General features: G+C 46.6%; 1 protein-coding gene across 1 annotated transcript in view; it reads left to right on the top strand.

Moving 5' to 3' along the window:
* Positions 1–1,088: 1,088 nt before the first annotated feature.
* The window catches only part of LOC309553400 (NACHT, LRR and PYD domains-containing protein 3-like), a 1,231,344-nt gene continuing 1,211,308 nt past the window's right edge, over positions 1,089–21,124 (top strand). The window contains exons 1-2 of the mRNA XM_082254578.1: positions 1,089–1,164; positions 6,001–6,270. Of these exons, the coding sequence (XP_082110704.1) occupies positions 1,143–1,164; positions 6,001–6,270 (292 nt within the window). The 5' untranslated portion in view covers positions 1,089–1,142. The remainder of the gene's footprint in view (positions 1,165–6,000; positions 6,271–21,124) is intronic.

Here is a 21,124-nt window from a genome sequence, read left to right as displayed (position 1 = left end):
CTCTCTGTCATATTGATGGAATTACTAACAGCCCATCCCCGCATGCCAAGGTCTTAGGTGTTGTCCTGGACTCTGAACTCTCCTTCAAACCCCACATCCAATCGCTGTCCAACCTCAGCAACATCTCCAAGATACGCCCCTTTCTAACCAAAGACACAACAAAGCTCTTAGTTCACTCCCTGGTCATCTCGCGCTTGGACTACTGCAATTCCCTTCTCGTTGGCATACTTTTAAACAGGCTATCCCCCTTTCAATCCATCATGAATGCTGCCGCCAGACTCATCCACCTTACCAATCGCTCAGTGTCCGCTGCTCCTCTCTGTCAAGCCTCCACTGGCTTCCGCTCACCCAACAAATTAAATTCAAAATACTAACATCTTACAAAGCAATCCACAGCTTAGCCCTTAGCTACATCACTAGCCTAGTCTCAAAATACCAACCTAATCGCTCTCTTCTTCCTCTCAAAACCTCCTGCTCTCTAGCTCCCTCGTCTCCTCCTCCCATGCTCGCTTCCAGGACTTTTCCAGAGCCTCTTCAATCCTATGGAACTCCTTACCCTTATCTGTCCGATTATCTCCTACTCTATTAGCTTTTAGGCGATCTCTGAAAACCTTCCTTTTCAAGAGAAGCCTATCCTACCAACACCTAAAAAATATACCTCCATTTTCTCCATCAACCCATCCCCCACGGTTATTGTCTTTTGTTTCACTTGACCCTCCCTTCTAGATTGTAAGCTCTAACGAGCAGGGCCCTCTAGTTCCTCCTGTTTTTAATTGTATTGTAACTGTATTGTCTTCCCTCACATTGTAAAGCGCTGCGCAAACTGTTGGCGCTATATAAATCCTGTATAATAATAATAATATTCATGTTGGTTGTGACTTGTAGGTCAGATCTTTGACTCCTCACATACAACTGTAGAAGTAGAAGAAGAGTGGTCTGGTCCTGTATGGTGCTGGCTGGAGGGGGATCCTGGGGGGGTCTTCTACAGTCTATGTTGGGTATTTATCTAGCTGTGATATTACTCTGGAGGTCTGATGTCTGGATTTATTAGAACATGTTACAATGTAATCAGTTTAGCTATAATAATTGTCTACTTTATATTCCAGGTCCTCATCTGATCGGTGGGTCTCCTATCAAAAACAATGGCGTCCGGTGTTCCTAGAGGTGAGAACTACCATGTCGGACAGGTTGTTGGTGTGAATTTTGTTGTAGAATGTATTTCTATAACTATAATATAGAACAGAAGGAGGACAGATACCATTCAGGCACCAGTCAGTCCAGCCTTGGAGGCAGTAGACTTCCTCAGGGTTGTCTTCTAGAAGGACTATAGAAGGACTGGCTTTTGGGAAGGTATATGAAAGTTTGACTCAAACATGATATGTTTTCTGAAAGCAGACACCCTGGAGAATAAAATGGTGGCAGTCCCAATGCTTTATGTCAGACAATATCAGTACTACAGTTTATCAATCTCACATTTTCAGTAACTTATACCCTGATTCATTTTAGGGCACACAATGGCGGGATTTACTAAAACTGGAGAGTGCAAAATCTGGTGCAGCTGTGCATAGCAACCAATCAGCTTCCATGTTTTAGTTAAAAGCTTAATTGAAGGAGCTGAAATTAGAAGCTGATTGGCTACCATGCACAGCTGCACTAAATTTACCCCTCTCCAGTTTTAGTAAATCAGCCCCCATGTTATACTAATTTTTGGTAAAAAGATGGGGATGCTCCAAGTAAATAGATACCAAACATGTCAAACCTTAAAATTGTGTACGCCTGTGGGATGGCGACAAATGTCAGTGCCCTATATGTCTTTATAAGCCCCTCCAGGCCATCCGTTTAGAGTTAGCTGTGAATGATTGCCCGAGAATGATGGCTCTCACTCCAGCGTGTTCATGTTTATATGTGCATGTACTATATGTGGGGTGTGGGGCTCAGACACTTTCAGGGGGCTTTAAAATATTTGGGTGTAACCTTAATTTTTTATACTTTTCACTAAACGTTATTGTTTATGTGGCACCCTCCTAGGTAGGTGCTAGTGAGGACATGGCTCAGTTTGGCGGGGGGTGAGTGTAGCACCCTCCTAGGTAGGTGCTAGTGAGATGTATAGTTTGAGCTCTGTCTGCTTACCAGAGGGGCTGCAGGTAAATCAGTTTTGTTCTCTGCCTGTCAGAGAGCAGGATCTGTTAGTGAGGTCTGCTCATTGTGCTCAGGATGCAATTCATTCAGTCTGTAGAGTGTTTCACACTGGTCCAATAGGGAGGCATGTTGGACAGTGGGAGGAAACCTGACAAATGGGTGCATGGGCTTTTGATACATTCCTGATGATTGGCAGAGGAAAGTCACCTCTGTACATGTTGGGATACGGTATAAAAGCCAGGAGCACATGTGCTTGAGGCCTTTTGGCTGGATAGCGGAGTCCCAGAGGAGAGGGCGGCTGCCTCCTTCTCTGTAGAGGTGCCGTGCAGCCTCAGGGGGGGTCGTCCTGAGGGCCTGGAGAGTAGCATTGAGGAACTGAACCCAGAGGTCCAGAGAAGCTGACTGGGAGACACTGGAGGATCTGTCTCTGCAGTACAGTGAGTACAGGAATTCATGTCAAGGGGTCTGACCTGAGGGGGCCACCCCTGCTCCTAGGATAGTAAGTGGATGGGTGTCAGCAGGGAGAGGATGCTAGGGAGAGTTTCCTGAAGATATATTATCATCCATCAAGTCATCTTGTCAAATAGCAAAGAGAGCAAGAAACGTAACCGCATCTACACTTGTGGCATTGTGGATTAACAGCCTGGCTGTTCCAAATTCTCAAGCAAAGTTATGAAGATAGAAGTCCTCAACCAATGTGAATAGTTCAGTTGGAGTATCCCACTATTCCCTTCTCCTATCCCAATTACCAATAAAAAACAACAAAAGCCAACTCCCCTAGACTGTTCATTTGTGTGACGAGTCATCAGGAACAAGGTGGGATCCAGGGATTTATTCCAAAGGTAATTGAGTGCTGGTAACCAGGGGGGCCTGTCATATGACGAGTCTTCTGAAACAAGGTGGGATCCAGGGATTTATTCCAAAGGTAATTGAATGTTGGTAACCAGGGGGGCCCATCATGTGACGAGTCATCAGGAACAAGGTGGGATCTAGGGATTTATTCCAAAGGTAATTGAGTGCTGGTAACCAGGGGGGCCCATCATGTGACCAGTCATCAGGAACAAGGTGGGATCCAGGGATTTATTCCAAAGGTAATTGAGTGCTGGTAACCAGGGGGGGCCGTCATAATCAGGGGGGCCCGTCATGTGACGAGTCATCAGGAACAAGGTGGGATCCAGGGCCTTATTCCAAAGGTAATTGAGTGCTAATAACCAGGGGGACCCAACAACATCATACTCGGCAGTTCCTGCAGGAACAGTGCTACATTTATGACTTGGGGAAAAAAGCCCCCATGTAATAATATTTTGTAATGACAGGTTCTCTTTAATAAGACATTTCATTAAGACCTCACCAAGCCTCCATTGAAGGGTAAGTGACAGTCGGACCCGGAAGTGATGGAATACGCATTGCTTTCCGGTTCTTACTATGAAGAGGAGATCAGCAATAGAATGATCACTGGTCCCCTTCCATTCTATCCTGGGGCACCCGCCATACCCGTCTTGGGTCAGCAGGGGGATCATGGAGCCCAGGTCACATGGAAAAGGGCCCACACTGTAGGAGGGGCACAATACTGGGGATTTATGGAAGGATCCTATCTGACAGATGACAGTTCCTGCAGCAGCTGGGAGTCTATGTAGATCTGTCTGCTCCTCCCACCATATGTCAGTCACAGAGAGAGGGTTGAGGGGGGCCCCATTAGACATGTGCAATTTGTTTCATACCAATACAAATTGTGACAAAATTTTGGTTATTCGGAGTTACGGATACATCTCATTTCATTCTCTGAATGAAATAGTAACAAATTTAATTTCAATTCATTAAAGTTTGTTTTGTTTATTCATTTTCTAATGAATTCCAAATTTTTGGAAGGATTGGAATTCTGTGTGAAGGATAGCTGGTTGTTAAGCAGTGGGTCAGGGAGCCGCCCGCCGCATCCTTAATCGCTTTCTGACCATATTCTGTCCATATATACGATGGCAAAAAAAACATGTGAAAGAGAAAGTGGAACTTTACATGGGCCAAATATAGAAAGGATGTCTACAACTAGGACACAAAATGTCATAAAAAAAGACATATTTATTGAATCACAATTAAAAATTGAACAGATACATAATAAAACTTGATCAAGAACTCCAATTGGGAGTAATCATACAAAATACCATGTTGGTGATTGTGCAGTCTAGAAGTCCCCAGTAAGCCGACGCTTTACGCAGTGGGGCTTCCTCAGGGCACAAGAGACCAAGCAGACCAGCATTCTACAAAAATGTGTACAACAATGAACATGTTATAGCAATTGTACAGGTACAGTTTCTCAAAAATTATATACACAAAACAAAAGTAAATGTAATTACTAACCCAATGAGGTCACAGGCACGGCAAAACATACATCCCTGGGCAGGCGTTGGGGTCACTAGGTGGCAGAGATTACTATATCAGATAACCGATAGCAAATTTATCCCGCTGATAGAAAACACTAAACTATCAGAATGTCCTCCAGGGAACTGGGGGATGTAAAAACACTAAGACACCTATTGGGGCAATGTAGTACTCTCCCCAAGCCTTCAGATATAGGTACTCTTTTTGAAAGTATGGTTACTGTTGAAGATCTAGAGGGTATAAATAAATATAGTAAAGGGCATCATTTGTGAGAAGTAATAGGAAGCCAAAAAGTGTAGCATTATAATCCTGAATAGATACCTACCAGTTAAGACTGTAGGCTTCCAAAAATCCTGCAGCCCAAACAAGGCAAATAGCTAGTGAACATTCCCCAGATTATCGGGTACTGGCATCCAACAGCATAGTAGATACCCCTAGGGAGTCATTAGATAAGTGTCAGATATGGCCATCTTCTATCATAGATAAAAATTCCATAGCCCCCCAGCATTACAACCTCCATATAACATACCTCTTAGTGGATGTCCCCTCAGAAGAGCCTGCTTGCCTCTACCCCGGACAACCTTCTGGTTAAATGGTGGCCTGCCTGCACCATAATGGTGCTCACTCCCGCATCCGCAGCATCAGGATCCAGAAACCGACAGACCGGGGAAATTGCCGCAACGTCGCATCCGTCGAATGGCGGAAATGACGTGGCAGAGCGGTGGAGTCACAACCGGAAGCCCACAGGAAGACAAGCTGTCATCCTGTTTGTGTTCCAGGTTTACCCAATGAGGAATAACTTCCGCGGCTGGATAAAACTAAATGTGAACCCACCGAATGTCTGCCCAGGACACATATGCCATACCGATAGGACCCCACAGAGTCAGATTTATACAGAATCGCAATAGTGTAAAGTATAGTGTAAGAGGAGGGACAGTCTCAGGCAGCCAAGAAACTCCTGTAACATCGCTGGATGGAGATGGGGCTCAGGTAAGTATTAGGGGGATTGGGGGGGCTCAGGTAAGTATTGGGAGGGTTGGGGGGCTGAAGGGGGCTCAGGTATTAGGGGGGGCTGAGGGAGCTGCTGCACGCTGAAGGCTTTTTATCTTCATGCATAGAATGCACCTTCTTCTGCCTTTACAATCACTTTAATGCATTTCCAATGTTGTCCTCAAAGTCACAAGAAAAGACCCTCCCCCGCTGTATTGTATTTTGTTTAGCTTCTTTTGCATCTTTTGACAATAGTTTTCCTATCAGCCCTAAAAATGTCCAGAACATCAAGATTTACCTCCCATAGACTTCAGTAGGGTCCTCCACGAAGTTCATGATTACTGGATTTCACCGTTGGTGAATGGAACCCGGGCAGAATCACTAACCCCTAATAATGAATCCATCAAGAATACATATTACCATCTATACAGATGTGATCTATTATATATGAAGTAGAAGTCATGTGACCGTGTGATTTATATTCTTGTACTGAAGGTGAGGAGCACTTTGTAGATCGGCATCGGGAAGAACTCATCCAGCGGATCACTATGATACCTCCAGTGTTGGACAATCTACTAAAAGAAGGTCTTCTGACTCAGGAACATTATGACACTGTGAGGGCTACGGAGACCCCTCAGGAGAAGATGAGGAGTCTGTATCAGTTCAGCAGAGGATGGAGCAACCCTAACAAGGACATCTTCTACCAAGCTCTCCAAGCCAGCAATCCCGGGGTCATGGAACACCTGGAAGGAACATGCTTATCAGGTATGTTACCCAGAGATGTTTTCTTTGTATCTTTTCAGCTACTTTGGGAGACCTCGCGCTGTATTCCCACTTTGCGCTTTGACAGTTCTTTTATAGGCAAGGGGCGGTCCACCCGGCTACGTCACTAGGGGGCACTGCCCCCTTCTGACATCACATGAAGGGCCTGTTATGGACTGGGGGGGGGGGCACTCCGTTTTTATCTTTATTTTTTCAATAGCAGGGTGCAGGCAATTGTAACAGCGAGTCATTTTAAATGGGATTTGACTCGCTTTTTATTCTTTAGAAATGTCAGTTTTGCTGCAGCAGGTTCTATACACGGTACAGATGCAGCAGGTTCTATACACGGTACAGATGCAGCAGGTTCTATACACAGTACAGATGCAGCAGGTTCTATACACGGTACAGATGCAGCAGGTTCTATACACGGTACAGATGCAGCAGGTTCTATACACAGTACAGATGCAGCAGGTTCTATACACGGTACAGATGCGGCAGGTTCTATACACAGTACAGATGCGGCAGGTTCTATACACAGTACAGATGCAGCAGGTTCTATACACAGTACAGATGCAGCGGGCTCTATACATGGCACAGATGTGGCAGGTTCTATACACGGTACAGATGCGGCAGGTTCTATACACAGTACAGATGCGCCAGGTTCTATACACGGTATAGATGCAGCAGGTTCTATACACAGTACAGATGCAGCAGGCTCTATACATGGCACAGATGTGGCAGGTTCTATACACAGTACAGATGCGGCAGGTTCTATACACGGTACAGATGCGGCAGGTTCTATACACGGTACAGATGCGGCAGGTTCTATACACGGTACAGATGCGGCAGGTTCTATACACGGTACAGATGCAGCAGGCTCTATACATGGCACAGATGCGCCAGGTTCTATACACGGTACAGATGCAGCAGGTTCTATACAGGGTACAGATGCAGCAGGTTCTATACACGGTACAGATGCAGCAGGCTCTATACATGGTACAGATGCGGCAGGTTCTATACAGGGTACAGATGCAGCAGGTTCTATACACGGTACAGATGCAGCAGGCTCTATACACAGCACAGATGTGGCAGGTTCTATACACGGTACAGATGCGGCAGGTTCTATACACAGTACAGATGCGCCAGGTTCTATACACGGTATAGATGCAGCAGGTTCTATACAGGGTACAGATGCAATGGGCTCTTTACATGGTACAGATGCAGTGGGCTGTATACAGGGTACAGATGCAGCAGGCTCTATACACGGTACAGATGAAGCAGATTCTATGCACGGTACAGATGCAGCAGACTCTATACACGGTACAGATGCAACGGGCTGTATACACGGTACAGATACAGCGGGCTGTATACACGGTACAGATGCAGCGGGCTGTATTCACGGTACAGATGCAGCGGGCTGTATACACGGTACAGATGCAGCGGGCTGTATTCACGGTACAGATGCAGCGGCTGTATTCACGGTACAGATGCAGCAGGTTCTATGCACGGTACAGATGCAACGTGCTGTATAAACGGTACAGAAGCAACGGGCTGTATACACCGTATAGATGCAGTGCACTGCTCCCGAAAAAACTATTGTTTTAAAGAATACAATTTTATTGATACATGTCCCCCAGGGCAGTACGTGGACCCCCATGCCTGGACAACCACACCCCTTTTATAGCCAATCACTTGCATATAAGGACTACATCACCTTTTGATTTTTCCTGTTCGAATTCTATAGACTTCAATGGTGTTCACCGTTCGGGCTAGAACATTTCCCCTGTTCAGTGAACCCAACAGGGAGGTGTTCAGTCCATTCCTGTTTAGGAAAACAATACAAGACATACATAGTACTGCAAATACAACACACATGCACACGCTATCTAACCTTCCTAGCTAATGAGCATTGACAATGGTCTGTATGCTATAAGGAGACACTAAAAGTCTCTCAGCTTACATTATAATTGGTTCAGAATCTCTGCAACAAACAGGACTCCAGCCTACCCGAGTGTTTACAGGAAACCGGGTTCTCTCATAGTGTAGATTTAGTGTCACCCAGAGGTGAAGACCCTTCTTTGGTCCAATCATTCCTACATGGGTGTGGCCCTTTCTATCTACTTCCTTTCTACATTATTTTCTATGAGGAAAAATGTCCCAACTCCAAACTCTAGATGGCACTGTAGTCTCATGCATGACATGGGTCAACAGAAGATCAGGCAATTATTGACTTTTATTAGCCCCTATGCGTTTTTTTAGTGCGTTTTGCAGAAACGCACTATAGTCCATTTAAATAGTTTCCTATGGGACACATTCACATCTATGTGTTTTTCAGCCTCTACGTTTTTGGAAAGGGTCAGGGACTTTTTTCCCACAGCAGGTTGTGTTTTGCATGAAATAGACTTCAATGGACCTGAACCAAAAATTCAAGTGTTGTGTGTTTGATGCATGTTGATAATAGGAAAATATTCTGTTCATGTAGTGCGACTTTGATGAGACTTTACACTCTCTGGCACTTAAGTCGCATCAAAGTCACATCAAAGTAGTGCAGGAACCTAAATGTGTCCAAAGTTGCATTTTAAGGTTAAGGGTTAAATGTTAGTAGTAGTCCTTAGGGTTAGAATGCTAACTATAACCCCAACCCTAAGGATTACCACTAACCCTTAACCTTAAAATGCAACTTTGGACACATAAAGGTTCCTGCACTACTTTGATGATACTTTGATGCTACTTGAGTGCCAGAGAGTGTAAATGTGCATCAAAGACACATCAAAGTCACACTACATGAACAGAAGGCAGAATGCATCAGAAATGCAAAATGCGCTAGTAAAATGCACCAACCACCACCTTTATAGATGGGAATCTCCCCTAACATAGCCAGTTTGACCAGCACTTCTGTAAACCAATAAGAGCAGCTAAAAGTGTGTACATTGCCCATCCAATCATTTAGATTGGCCCAATAGACAAGAATAGTATCTGTATTCCTATTGGAGGAGAGCCCAGCTAGTCCTGTACACACACTTTTCCTGATAGAACAATGACATACATAGAAATGTCCCCCCACAATCTGATGTCCTTTATATAGTTAAATCCCTACAACCTTCTTTGATCAATTGGGCATGCCATATGCACCCTTCCCCATCTAGGTTCAATTCTCCACAACCTTCCTAACCCCAACCCCCTAATCCTAAATACTAACCCCAACCCTAAACCCAACCTTAGTCCCTAACCCCCACCCTCCAATCCTAGCCCTAAACCCTAACCCCAATCCTAGCCCTAACCCCCTAATCTTAACCTCAACCCTAGCCCCTAATCCTAAATACTAACCCCTACCCTAGCACCTAACCCCCTAATCCTAAATACTAACCTCAACCCTAAACCCTATACCCAACCCTAGCCCTTAACCCCCACCCCCTAAACATTAACCCCCTAACCCCAACCCTAGCCATTAACCCCCACCCCCTAATCCTAAACCTTACCCCCCTAACCCCAACCCTAGGCCTTAACCCCCACCCCATAATCCTAAACCTTAACCCCCCAACCCCAGCCTTTAACCCCCACCCCCTAATCCTAAATCCTAACCCCAACCCTATACCCAACCTTAGCCCCTAACCCCCTAATTCTAACCCCAACCCTAGCCCTTAACCCCCACTCCCTAATCCTAAACCTTAACCCCCTAACCCTAGCCCCTAACCCCAACCCTAACCCTTAACCCCAAAACCTCTAATCCTAATCCTTAACCCCCTAACCCCAACCCTAGCCCCTAACCCCCTAATCCTAAAGCCCAACCCTAGCCCTTAACTCCCACCCCCTAATTCTAACCTTTAACCCCCTAGCCCTAACCCCCACCCTACCCCCAATCCTAAACCCTAACCCTCACCCTCTAATCCTAAAGCTTAACCCCCTAGCCCCTATCCCTAGCCCCCTAAACCCCTAATCCTAAACCCTAACCCCCTAGCCCCTATCCCTAGCCCCCTAAACCCCTAATCCTAAACCCTAACCCCAACCCTAGCCCCTAAACCTATTCCCAACCCCCTAACCATATCCCCTAAACCTAACACCTAAAACCCTAGCCCCTAACCCTAACCACCTAAACCTAACCTAACCTCTTAACCCTAGCCCTCCTGTTTCTGTGTCTAAGTGTGTGGATTCATGGCAGACAATGGTCTGAGTTGGAGACATCTCTCCGCAGGGGGTGTGTATTAAGACTGCCTGTTTCAAATGTACAAATGTTCAGTTCTCATTGGTTGGTCTATGTTCCCTTCCCCCCTTCTGTGGAAAGGCTAAGGGGAGTTTCCCTAACTGTATGTAAAACTGTGTCTTGGAATGTAATAAACAGTTTAAGCTCTGCATGGTTAACCCTCAACACCTGTGTGGATTGTCTCGTGATTGAGGGGTTAAGGGCTGGATATGGCTTCTCCGCAGGCTGTGGGTGCATTTGGAGGACAGGAGACATAGATTCGGCGGATGTGCCCAGCTGGGGTACAAAGATCCGTTACATTGGTTGGCAGCGGTGGGATGTCTCCTGCAGTCCAGGACATCCAAACCACCACCAGGATTCAAGATCTGGGCAGCTGCCGAGGAGTGATACGGGGACCAGCCAGCATGAGAGCGGAGTTCGGGAGGAGGCTGCAAGGCATGCGGAAGCACCATCGGGGACCAGCGACAGAGCACACCAGGCTCGGCTGGGAGGATGTGATCCGCCGGCAACTCTGGCATGAGGCGCTAAGCCACGAGCGGCACCATCAGGGGAAGATCCTTCCCTCATCCACAGAGATGTACCGGATGCAGTACTGTGCGCGAGAGGTGTTCCTGAGGGAACGACCGTGAGATGAAGGGAAGACGGAGCTCGGAAGATTGGTCCAGGAGGAAATGAGGCTGGACGCCAGCTACAGAGCCCTCCGGTGGTTCGCGGCTCAACTGTGGCCAGGTACAGCAGATGGCAGCCCAACAGAAGGTGTTGGCTATGGCGGCGTGGGGCTGCTCCATCAAAAAATGTACGGAGACCCAGACTTTGGGAGCGATGAGGAGTGGCGGCTGGAACACATTCTGGATTTCCGAGATGAGGTGCTGGACCTCCCCGACGAGGTGTGTGACCTGGAGGAATTGGAGTTCCTGGTTGAGCAGGAATGGGAGCTCAAGATTGCATACAAGCGGCTGTTTGACGGTGATCAGCAGCCTGGCATGGCTCCCGTTGCCTGGGACTGTCCGAGAGAAATAGCAGACAGTCACGAAGATGAGAAGCAAATGGGGCCAGGGGTGACCCTGCGTTTTCCCGTACTAACTGCAATGGAAGAAGCAGCGATGATACAGAGGGCACTGCGAGTGCTAGAATGCCGGAACGCACCGGAGGTCCCCCAGGCAGCGAGACAAGCTAATAGCATGAAGGTCTCAGAAGGGGGAGTTGAGACAGGCGCTGGAAGGCTGGGAAATGGTGATCAGCAGCAAGTCAAGAGTATCTCATCTGGTGCCCCAGCAGAAGCGCTGGCTACAGGGCAGAGTGCCCCTGGCATCTGCCCAGCATCAGAAAAAGAGTTGGATCCGGAGAGTCTGAGAGAGGATCTGCGTGAGCTGTTTTCCCAACAGCAGATATCCCCACCGGGAGTAGAGGAAGCAATATTCCCTCCCCAACAATTGGACACTACCCCAATGTTCATCCCCCCAGCAGAAGCGCTGGCTATGGGGCAGAGTGCCGCTGGCCTCTGCCCACCCTCAGAGTCAGATCCAGGGAGTCCAAGGGAAGACCGCAGTGAGCTGTTTCCCCAGCACTTGGACACCCCAGTGTTTATCCCCCCGGCAGAAGCGCTGGCTACAGGACAGAGCGCTGATGGTCTCTGCCCAGCATCAGAACCAGAGATGAAGAATCCGGGAGACAGTCCCTGCAAGATACCTTCTCAACGGCTGGTAACTACACCAGGAGAAAAGCAAGTATCTTTTTCTCCCCAAATGCATAGCCCCACTAGCCTACATTCCCTACCAGCGGAAGCACTGGCATCAGGGCAGAGGATTATTCAGCTCCCCCCAATATCTGCAACCCAGCCCCGGATTAGAGGAGTGCAGACAGCTGTTCCAACTCTGCAGCAGCTGTTTTTATTCATGGTAGACCTTATGTGCGGTTTTGCTCCCCAGCGCCAGAGTCGTACTTTTACTTTTCCTGGTTGCCTGGGGTGGAAGTTTGTGACTAAAACAGGTCCAGACCATTTGAGGGTCAGGAACCTCGTTAGTCTGTTTTTAAAAGGGGAGAAATGTGACAGAACCCACTGTCACTGTGTGTTTTGGAAGGGACTGTGCACAAGCCTCCTACCGACAGACTATGGGCCAGAAGATACTGGAGTTGGGCGCTGCAGCCTTTTGACTTTACCATCCACTACTGCCCCGGGAAGCAAAACGGCAACGCCGACGAATTATCCAGGCAAACAGACATTGACTCTTTGGGATTTGTTACCCGACTAACTCAGGCACAGACCAGTTGGAGGTCTAGTACCTGGATTAGTCTACCTTTGGGGGGAAGAGATGTGACGGTACTAGCCGTCACTATGGGTGACGGATCACCCTGTCCCTGGATTGTAAACCCCTTTGTGTCATTTTCTTATGAGTTTGGGACATTGCATTTTATTTTCCCTTTAATCATCCTCTGAACAACTGACTCATGGCATTGAGTTAATGTAATGTAATGTTACAACCCATCCCCCCCCCCCTCCTGTTTCTGTGTCTAATGCCCCATACACACGTGCAGATTATCTGCAGACTTTTGTCTGCAGACTTACCAAAACCATATAATAGGAGGTCAAACCTAAACACTTTCAATTTGTATGCAATCCGGCAGGCCCTTGCACTACATAGAAAAGGTAAGTCTGCAGACAAAAGTCTGCAGATAATCTGCACGTGTGTATGGGGCATAAGTGTGTGGATTCATGGCAGATAATGGTCTGAGTTGGAGACATCGCTCCGCAGGGGGTGTGTATTAAGACTGCCTGTTTCAAATGTTCAAATGTTCAGTTCTCATTGGTTGGTGTATGTTCCCTTCCCCCTCTTCTGTGGAAAGGCTAAGGGGAGTTTCCCTAACTGTATGTAAAACTGTTGTCTTGGAATGTAATAAACAGTTTAAGCTCTGCATGGTTAACCCTCAACACCTGTGTGGATTGTCTCGTGATTGAGGGGTTAAGGGCTGGGTATGGCTTCTCCGCAGGCTGTGGGTGCGTTTGGAGGACAGGAGACACAGATTCGGCGGATGTGCCCAGCTGGGGTACAAAGATCCGTTACACTAACCCTATCCCCTAAACCTGATATCTAAACCCCTAACCCCCTAAACCTAACCCCCCCTAACCCCCTAAACCTTAGCCCCTAACCCTAACCCCCTAAACCTGACCCCTAATGACATACATAGAAATGTCCCCCCACAAACTGATGTCCTTTATTCCTAGAAAACACTCAATGTGTTTATGTAAGTGTGAGAAATCACAGACCCCATACTACACAGGAGGGGACACCCCCCCCCATCCCCCCTCCCTCCGGGTACTGGCTGTACATTCTGATTTACACCATAGTCTCCAACATCACACCCCACCACAGAGGAGGAAAGTGTGTGTGTATATATACTGAGTGTATATAGTTACATCCCTACAACCTTCTTTGATCAATTGGGCATGCCATAAGCACCCTTCCCCATCTAGGTTCAATTCTCCTCAACCCTCCTAACCCCAACCCCCTAATCCTAAATACTAACCCCAACCCTAAACCCAACCCTAGCCCCTAACCCCCACCCTCCAATCCTAGCCCTAAACCCTAACCACAATCCTAGCCCTAACCCCAACCCTAGCCCCTAACCCCCTAATTCTAACCTCAACCCTAGCCCCTAATCCTAAAAACTAACCCCAACCCTAGCGCCTAACCCCCTAAACCTTAATACTAACCCCAATCCTAGCCCTAACTCTAACCACAACCCTAGCCCTTAACCCCCTAATCCTAACCTCAACCCTAGCCCCTAATCCTAAATACTAACCCCAACCCTAGCCCTTAACCCCCACCTTCACAGATGGCATCAAGTTACCATCCAAAATTTGCAGAAATGTTATTGAATCCATTTTTCCTTCTACTCGTGAGATGTTCCCTGTGCCACTGGCTGCAATACAACCCCAAAGCATGATTGATCCACCCCCATGCTTAACAGTTGGACAGAGGTTCTTTTCATTTTCATTAAATTCTGTGCCCCTTCTGCCAAACGTACCTTTGCTCATTCCGGCCAAAAAGTTCAATTTTAACCTCATCGGTCCACAGAACTTGTTTCCATAATTCATCAGGCTTGTCTATATGTTCATTTGCAAAGTTCAAACGCTGATTTTTGTGGTGAGGACGTAGAAGAGGTTTTCTTCTGATGACTCTTCCATGAAGACCATATTTGTACAAGTATCTCTTTATAGTGGAATAGTGTACCACAACTCCAGTGTCTGCCAGATCTTTCTGGAGGGATCATGCAGTCAAACGTTGGTTTTGAATTGTTTTTCTCTCACAATCCTGTGAGCTGTTCTGTCTGATATTTTTCTTGGTCTTCCAGATCTTGCTTTAACTTCCACTGTTCCTGATATCTGCCATTTCTTAATTACATTCCGAACAGAGGATATTGACATCTGAAAATGCTTTGCTATCTTCTTATAGCCTTCTCCAGCTTTGTGAGCGTCAACTATTTTCAGTTTCAGATTTCTAGACAACTACTTAGAAGATCCCATGGTGCTGATTTTCGGGGCAAGGTCAGATGAGTCTGGGCATTTAAAACCTTTGAGATTGACATCACCTGGTCTTCCCAGATGATGATTGAGAACAATCCATGACACTGGCAGGTCTCAGCCTTGCAAAGGGGGCAGGGTGCCCAAACTTTTGCAGACACCATTTTTTTGTTTTCTGTAATTTTGAAAGTGTCAATAATGGAAATAAAATCTAACTCTTGTTGACATATTATAAGAATGTCTAATCTGTAATTTGATGGGAGATTTTCCCATTTTCCTTGGCTTCTTTATGCACATTAATACAAATTTTTACCTGGGGTGCCCAAACTTTTGATCCCCACTGTAAATACATAAGGAGTCCTTACAGTGAACTTGGTGTTGAGTTATTCACTTTAAGGTCATCACAGAGGACAAGGGGGCACTCTTTATGTCTGGAGGAAAAAGGATTTCATCTCAAAATATGGAAAGGTTTCTTCACAGTAAGAGCTGTGAAAATGTGGAATAGACTCCCTTCAGAGGTGGTTCTGGCCAGCTCACTAGATTATTATAAGAAAGGCCTGGAATCTTTCATAGGTGTACATAAGATAACTGGGTACTAATATTTATAGGTAAAGTTGATTCAGGAAATATCTGATTGCCTCTCGGGGGATAAGGAAGGAATTTTTCCCCTGCTGGAGCAAATAGGATCATACTTTATTGGTTTTTTTTCTTGCCTTCCTCTGGATCAACTGTGGGTAAAGGATTGTACATGTAGGTAGCACCCTCCTAGGTAGGTGCTAGAGAGAGAGAATATAGTTTGGGATCCTGTCTGCTTACCAGAAGGATTGCCAGGTAAATCTATGTCGCTTTCGGCCTACCAGAGAGCGGGATCTGCTAGTGAGGTCTGCTTATTGTGCTCAATGTAGAAAGTATCTGGTTAATGGAAACCCTGGATGTGGGTTGCCATCAGGGCTGATGCAAGGATTTTTGACACCCTAGGTGAAACCTCATTTTGCGCCCCCCATCCCCCCGGCCCCGTTCCTGACTGTGCCCTCTTTGCCCCTGCCTATGTATATGGTGGAGGTGGCGGGGTGGAAATTTTTATAGCGCCTCTCCACCTATTTCTTCAGCCGTGATCCTCAGGGCTGCACCTGTGCCTTTGTACCCGGCCGGAACACAAATAGTAGCGGCACCGGCTCACTGCCAGCTGTGGTCCACAGGCATAAGGACAGGCTAGGGTAGTATATAGACAGGGATCAGTCCCAGACAAGAGGCTGCAGTGCAGGCAGGGGCCTAATACCCACGTGTGTTAGTGCCACCCCCCTCATGTAGGCAATCCCAGCTGTTGAGCGCCCCCTGCAGCCGGTGTGGGGTTGGGGCTTGGAGGTGTGTGTGTGGGGGGTAGGGAAGGCCGGTACCTGTACATGCATCACTGGGGATCCTCTGCAGCAGATCATCAGCTGTCACCGACACCATTCACTCAGCTGCCATTACCTGGGTTCCTGGATCCACCATCTGCCAGCTTGGACAGGGGAGATATGGAGCTCAGTGGCGGAGATTCTGATTTGCTCCCCCTTCCTGAAGGCATAAACTGTCATTAGACCATATTATAAACTCCCAGCATTGATGTCAGTGGATGCATTAATAACCCCAACACAGGTATATATATATATATATATATATATATATATATATATATATATATATATATATATATATATATATAAATAAAGACAGTAATCAACACATAAAAATTAACACATCGGTGACTCACATTTACATTTTATGTGGTTTTATTGTCTTCCAGGTTATCATACCCATGTAAACTTTTTTTTGTATGTCATGCACCTATATGTGACTAATTTCTGGCCATAATCCCTTGTATATTCATATTCTACGACTTGTTTTTATCCACTATCAATAAAATTATATATTTTTTACCTTGTTTGGAAGTGTGGTCCCCCACATAGTCCCATCCCCAGGGAGATTCCTTTATTTTTCACTCATTGTGCTCAGGTGCAACTCAGTTTGTCTGAAGTATTTCACACTAGTCCAATAGGGAGGCATATTGGATAGTGGCAGGAAACCTAACAAATGAGTGCAATGGCATTTAGTACAGCCCTGGTGATTGGCAGAGGAAAATGCCTTGGTGCATGCTGGGATACTGAATAACTGCCAGGAGCACATGTGCTCGGGGTCTTTCAGCTGGAGAGCGGAGTCCCGGAGGGAGGGGGCGGCTGCCTCCTCCTCTGTAGAGGTGCCATGCGGGCCTCAGGTGCTAGAGAGGAACTGAATCCAGAGGGCCTGCAGAGCTGACTGGAAGGGAGAAACTGGAAAGGATCTGATTCTGCATACAAGGGAAACAGATCTGTGCCAAGGGGCCTGACCTAAGGGGGCCACCCCTTTAGCTATCTCAGTGGACAGGTATCAGTAAAGGGGATACAAGAGAGTTTCCTGAAGATTAGTGATGAGCTGAACACCCCCTGTTCGGTTTGCACCAGAACATCTCGAACAGGGGAAATGTTCTAGCGAACATGCAAACTCCATTAAAGTCTATGGCAGTGTTTCTCAACTCCGGTCCTCAGAGCACACTAACAGGCCAAATTTTAAGTATTACCTTGGGGGAGATGCAGACTAGAATACTGCAATCACTGAGCAGCAAATGATATCACCTGTGATTTATTTCAGTTTTCTTGCAAACCTGGCCTGTTAGTGTGCCCTGAGGACCGGAGTTGAGAAACACTGGTCTATGGGACATGAACATGAAAAATCAAAAGTCCTAATTTTAAAGGCTTAAATGCAAGTTATTGCCCCAAAAAGGTGTATGGGGCAGTGTTAATTTTGGCAGCAAATTTCAATTTAGTTTTAGTCTTAGTCTTAGGACTAAAATGGCATTTTAGTTTTAGTCCTATTTTAGTCTTCTGCAAGTGTTTTAGTTTTAGTCGTATTTAGTCGACTAAAACTCCAGTATATTTTAGTCGACTAAAACGCCCTACATTTTAGTCGACTAAAACTCATTTTAGTCATCTATAATCAAATGGGTGTAGTTCAATTGTAATTTGTAATGCATTATTTAAGCATTTCTCTACAATTTCCAAACTCATGATATACTACTGCTGGTCCTGGAGTGAAAAATCGAATATGTTATTATTTATGCTTTGAGCATGCACCAGTGTTAATTTTTGGCAGCAAATTTCGATTTAGTTTTAGTTATAGTCTTTTGACTAAAATGCCATTTTAGTTTTAGTCGTATTTTAGTCATCTGAATTGTGTTAGTCGACGAAAACGTTTTAGTCGGTTTTAGTCGACGAAATTAACACTGGTATGGGGACCCGGGTACTGCCCTGGGGGACATGAATCAATATCAAAAACAAGGACAAAACAAAAACAAAAAGTTTGTGACTTTATGTAAGGCACTGCCCATCTAGGGCTAGATACATTTTTTTTTTGCATTGATGACGCTTGAGTAGTGAAATGCATTGAGGTCCAGCATGTCTGACGTCACATCCGGTTTGCGGTAAACTACAGTGTGGAACGCGGAAGAAAGGAATGGTCTCCTAGTGGCCAGTGTTGGTCATGTAACCTAAAAAAGGTAATTAGTTATAGTTACTAGTTACTTCTCCCAAAATGTATCTGAGTTAGTAACTGAGTTACATCAGTAAAAAAGTAACTAATTACCAGGGAAAGTAACTATTGTGTTACTTTAAAAAAATAATCAAATATGTCAAATAAATTGTATGCCCCTTGTATGCCTGCTATTTGCTGAGTGGTACCGGCTGCATAATACACTGATACCGTACCTGAGTGGTATTTGCTGAGTGGCACTGGTGGTACCTGAGTGGTATTTGCTGAGTAGTACTGGCTGGCTGCTGGTGGTGGTGGTAGCGGACTGAGTCCTCCTGTCCTGACTGTGACTGAGTCTGTGAGTAACCGCATTTTGTTTTTTGGTACCTGTGCTGCAGTGCTGCCTGGTTGGCTGCTGCTGCTAGTGGTGGTGGCTGGTGGCGGTGTGGCACACTGGGGGGGTCTGAGTCCTGAGTCCTCCTGACTGTGTGAGTGTGATGGTGTTCACCATCACTGGAATTTAAGGACAGATGGGTGATAGGTTGAATTGCTTCATATTTGTCAGCAAGGTCAATTGTTCCCTTTGCCATGAGGTTTCTGAGCAGGAAGTGCATTCCAGGAAGTTCTGAGGAGCCAGACTGTCTAAGGTGGCTCCCCAATCACCTATTGTCAGGTGTGCTAATGACCGCACCTGTTGTCTGCTAAGGGAGGTATTGACACTCAGAGTAATGTGTATTGAGGGCTCGTTAGGGAACCATTGTTCTGTGTCTGACTATTGTGTACATTGATTGCCCCCTGGGGCTTCTGTCTCCTTGCATTGGTCAAAGCTATCTGACCAATCACTACTGACTCATTTTCAAGTCCTCATTTGCATTTCCTGGTCAAGCTATCTGACCAATCACTACTGACTCATTTTCGAGCCCTCATTTGCATGTCTGGAGAGGACCAGAATGGGAACTGCAGGTACTTTACAATTGACCAATAGGAAAGCGGTTGTTGGGGGAAGGATGTTCCAAATTCTGTATAAAAGTGTGCTGTGTCCTTCCAATAAATTGTCTTCCTGTTTGAACTTACATACAGCTTGCTTGGTGTTTGTTCTAATGGATTCCGGACGGCACATAGCTGTAGTTCGGATCCCGGATCCTTGGTTGACCGAACCATCAGACGTTGTGATCTGCAAGTTGACTTACTAGAAACAGAGGAGTGTCGGGAGAGTGGACAGAGCGAGCAAGGGTCTCGTCACATTGGTTGGCAGCAGTGGGATTTGCTCTCCAGTTACCGGGACACTCCAAACCACCACAGTAAATGACCAGCTATGCAGCATGCAGGATAGCCACGCTGAGAGACTTACTTGAGAGCCGCGGAGGGACCAGTGGGACAAAGAACAAGGCCACCCTGATCAGTGAGCTGGCCGAGATGGATCAGAGGGAGGGTGATGCAGGACCCCGGTCAGTTGAAGACTTGTTTCAGCAACGAGTTCGGGAGCAGTTGGCATTATATGGTGCTAACCCATCAGAGACCGCCATACAGAATGCCATTAGAGACATCCAGCTGCAGGATGAACGACAAGAGAAAGAACGAGAACGGCAAGAGAGGGAACGAGAGCGGCAACATGAGCAGAAAATGGCAGAAATACGTCAATCGGAGAAAGCGCCTAAAGATGCAGCGACTGTCCATAAGTTGCCCTTTCGGGCGTTCAAACTATTTAAGGGAGGAGAGGAGGAAATTGACGCATTCCTGCAGGACTTTGAGAGACTATGCCAGATACATGAAGTACTGTCCCAAGATTGGGTCGTTTTACTGGCGAGTAATTTAACTGGCAGAGCGGTGGATGCATATCGGCCCTGGAGGATGAAGACGCTAAAAACTACGACCGGGTAAAAGAAGCTTTGCTAGCCCGCTTTGCCATTACACCCGAAGCCAGCCGGATTAAGTTTCGAGAATCCCGGAAACAAACCAACACAACATACGTGGAGTGGGCACATCGTATGCAGCGGAACCTTAAGAGCTGGTTCCAGGGAAGCCACGCTCATACCATAGAGGACATCACCCAGCTAGTACTATTAGAACAGTTCTTTAACCACACCCCTCCGGTAGTACGGGATTGGGTGCGAGATAAACAACCACAGACGGTACAGCAAGCGGCTACTCTGGCCGATGAATATCTGGACTCTCGAAGGTCAGGCGAAAATGAGCGCTATCCACTATCTCGGCCCAGTTTACCAGCCTCTAAGCCGACTTCAGTACCTCCGTGGTCTGCCTCGAGACCCCCAGCCCGACCCAACCCTCCTACCAGACCTAAGTGCTATACCTGTAACCAAACTGGTCATCTGCAACGACATTGCCCTAGCCAATCCACGAGGTATCAAGAGACTAATCATCCATCCAGACCAGCGGCTCATTGCTACCAGAATGAGCCCAACCATCGAGATGTTCAGGAAGAGTGCAGCAAACTTTTCGAAGCGGATCCTGTCCAAGCCGCTGCCGGAGATAATCGGCAGCACCATCGCCAGGCAGTATGGGTTAATGGGCAGCCGGCCCAGGGACTCCGCAATTCCGGGGCTACGATTACCCTCATCCAGCCTCACATG

Source organism: Pelophylax lessonae, assembly GCF_965119305.1.
Source record: "Pelophylax lessonae genome assembly, chromosome: 4".
Classification (NCBI taxonomy): domain Eukaryota; kingdom Metazoa; phylum Chordata; class Amphibia; order Anura; family Ranidae; genus Pelophylax; species Pelophylax lessonae.
Note: the sequence above shows the minus strand (reverse complement) of the source record. Positions and strands in the feature narration are given on the sequence as shown.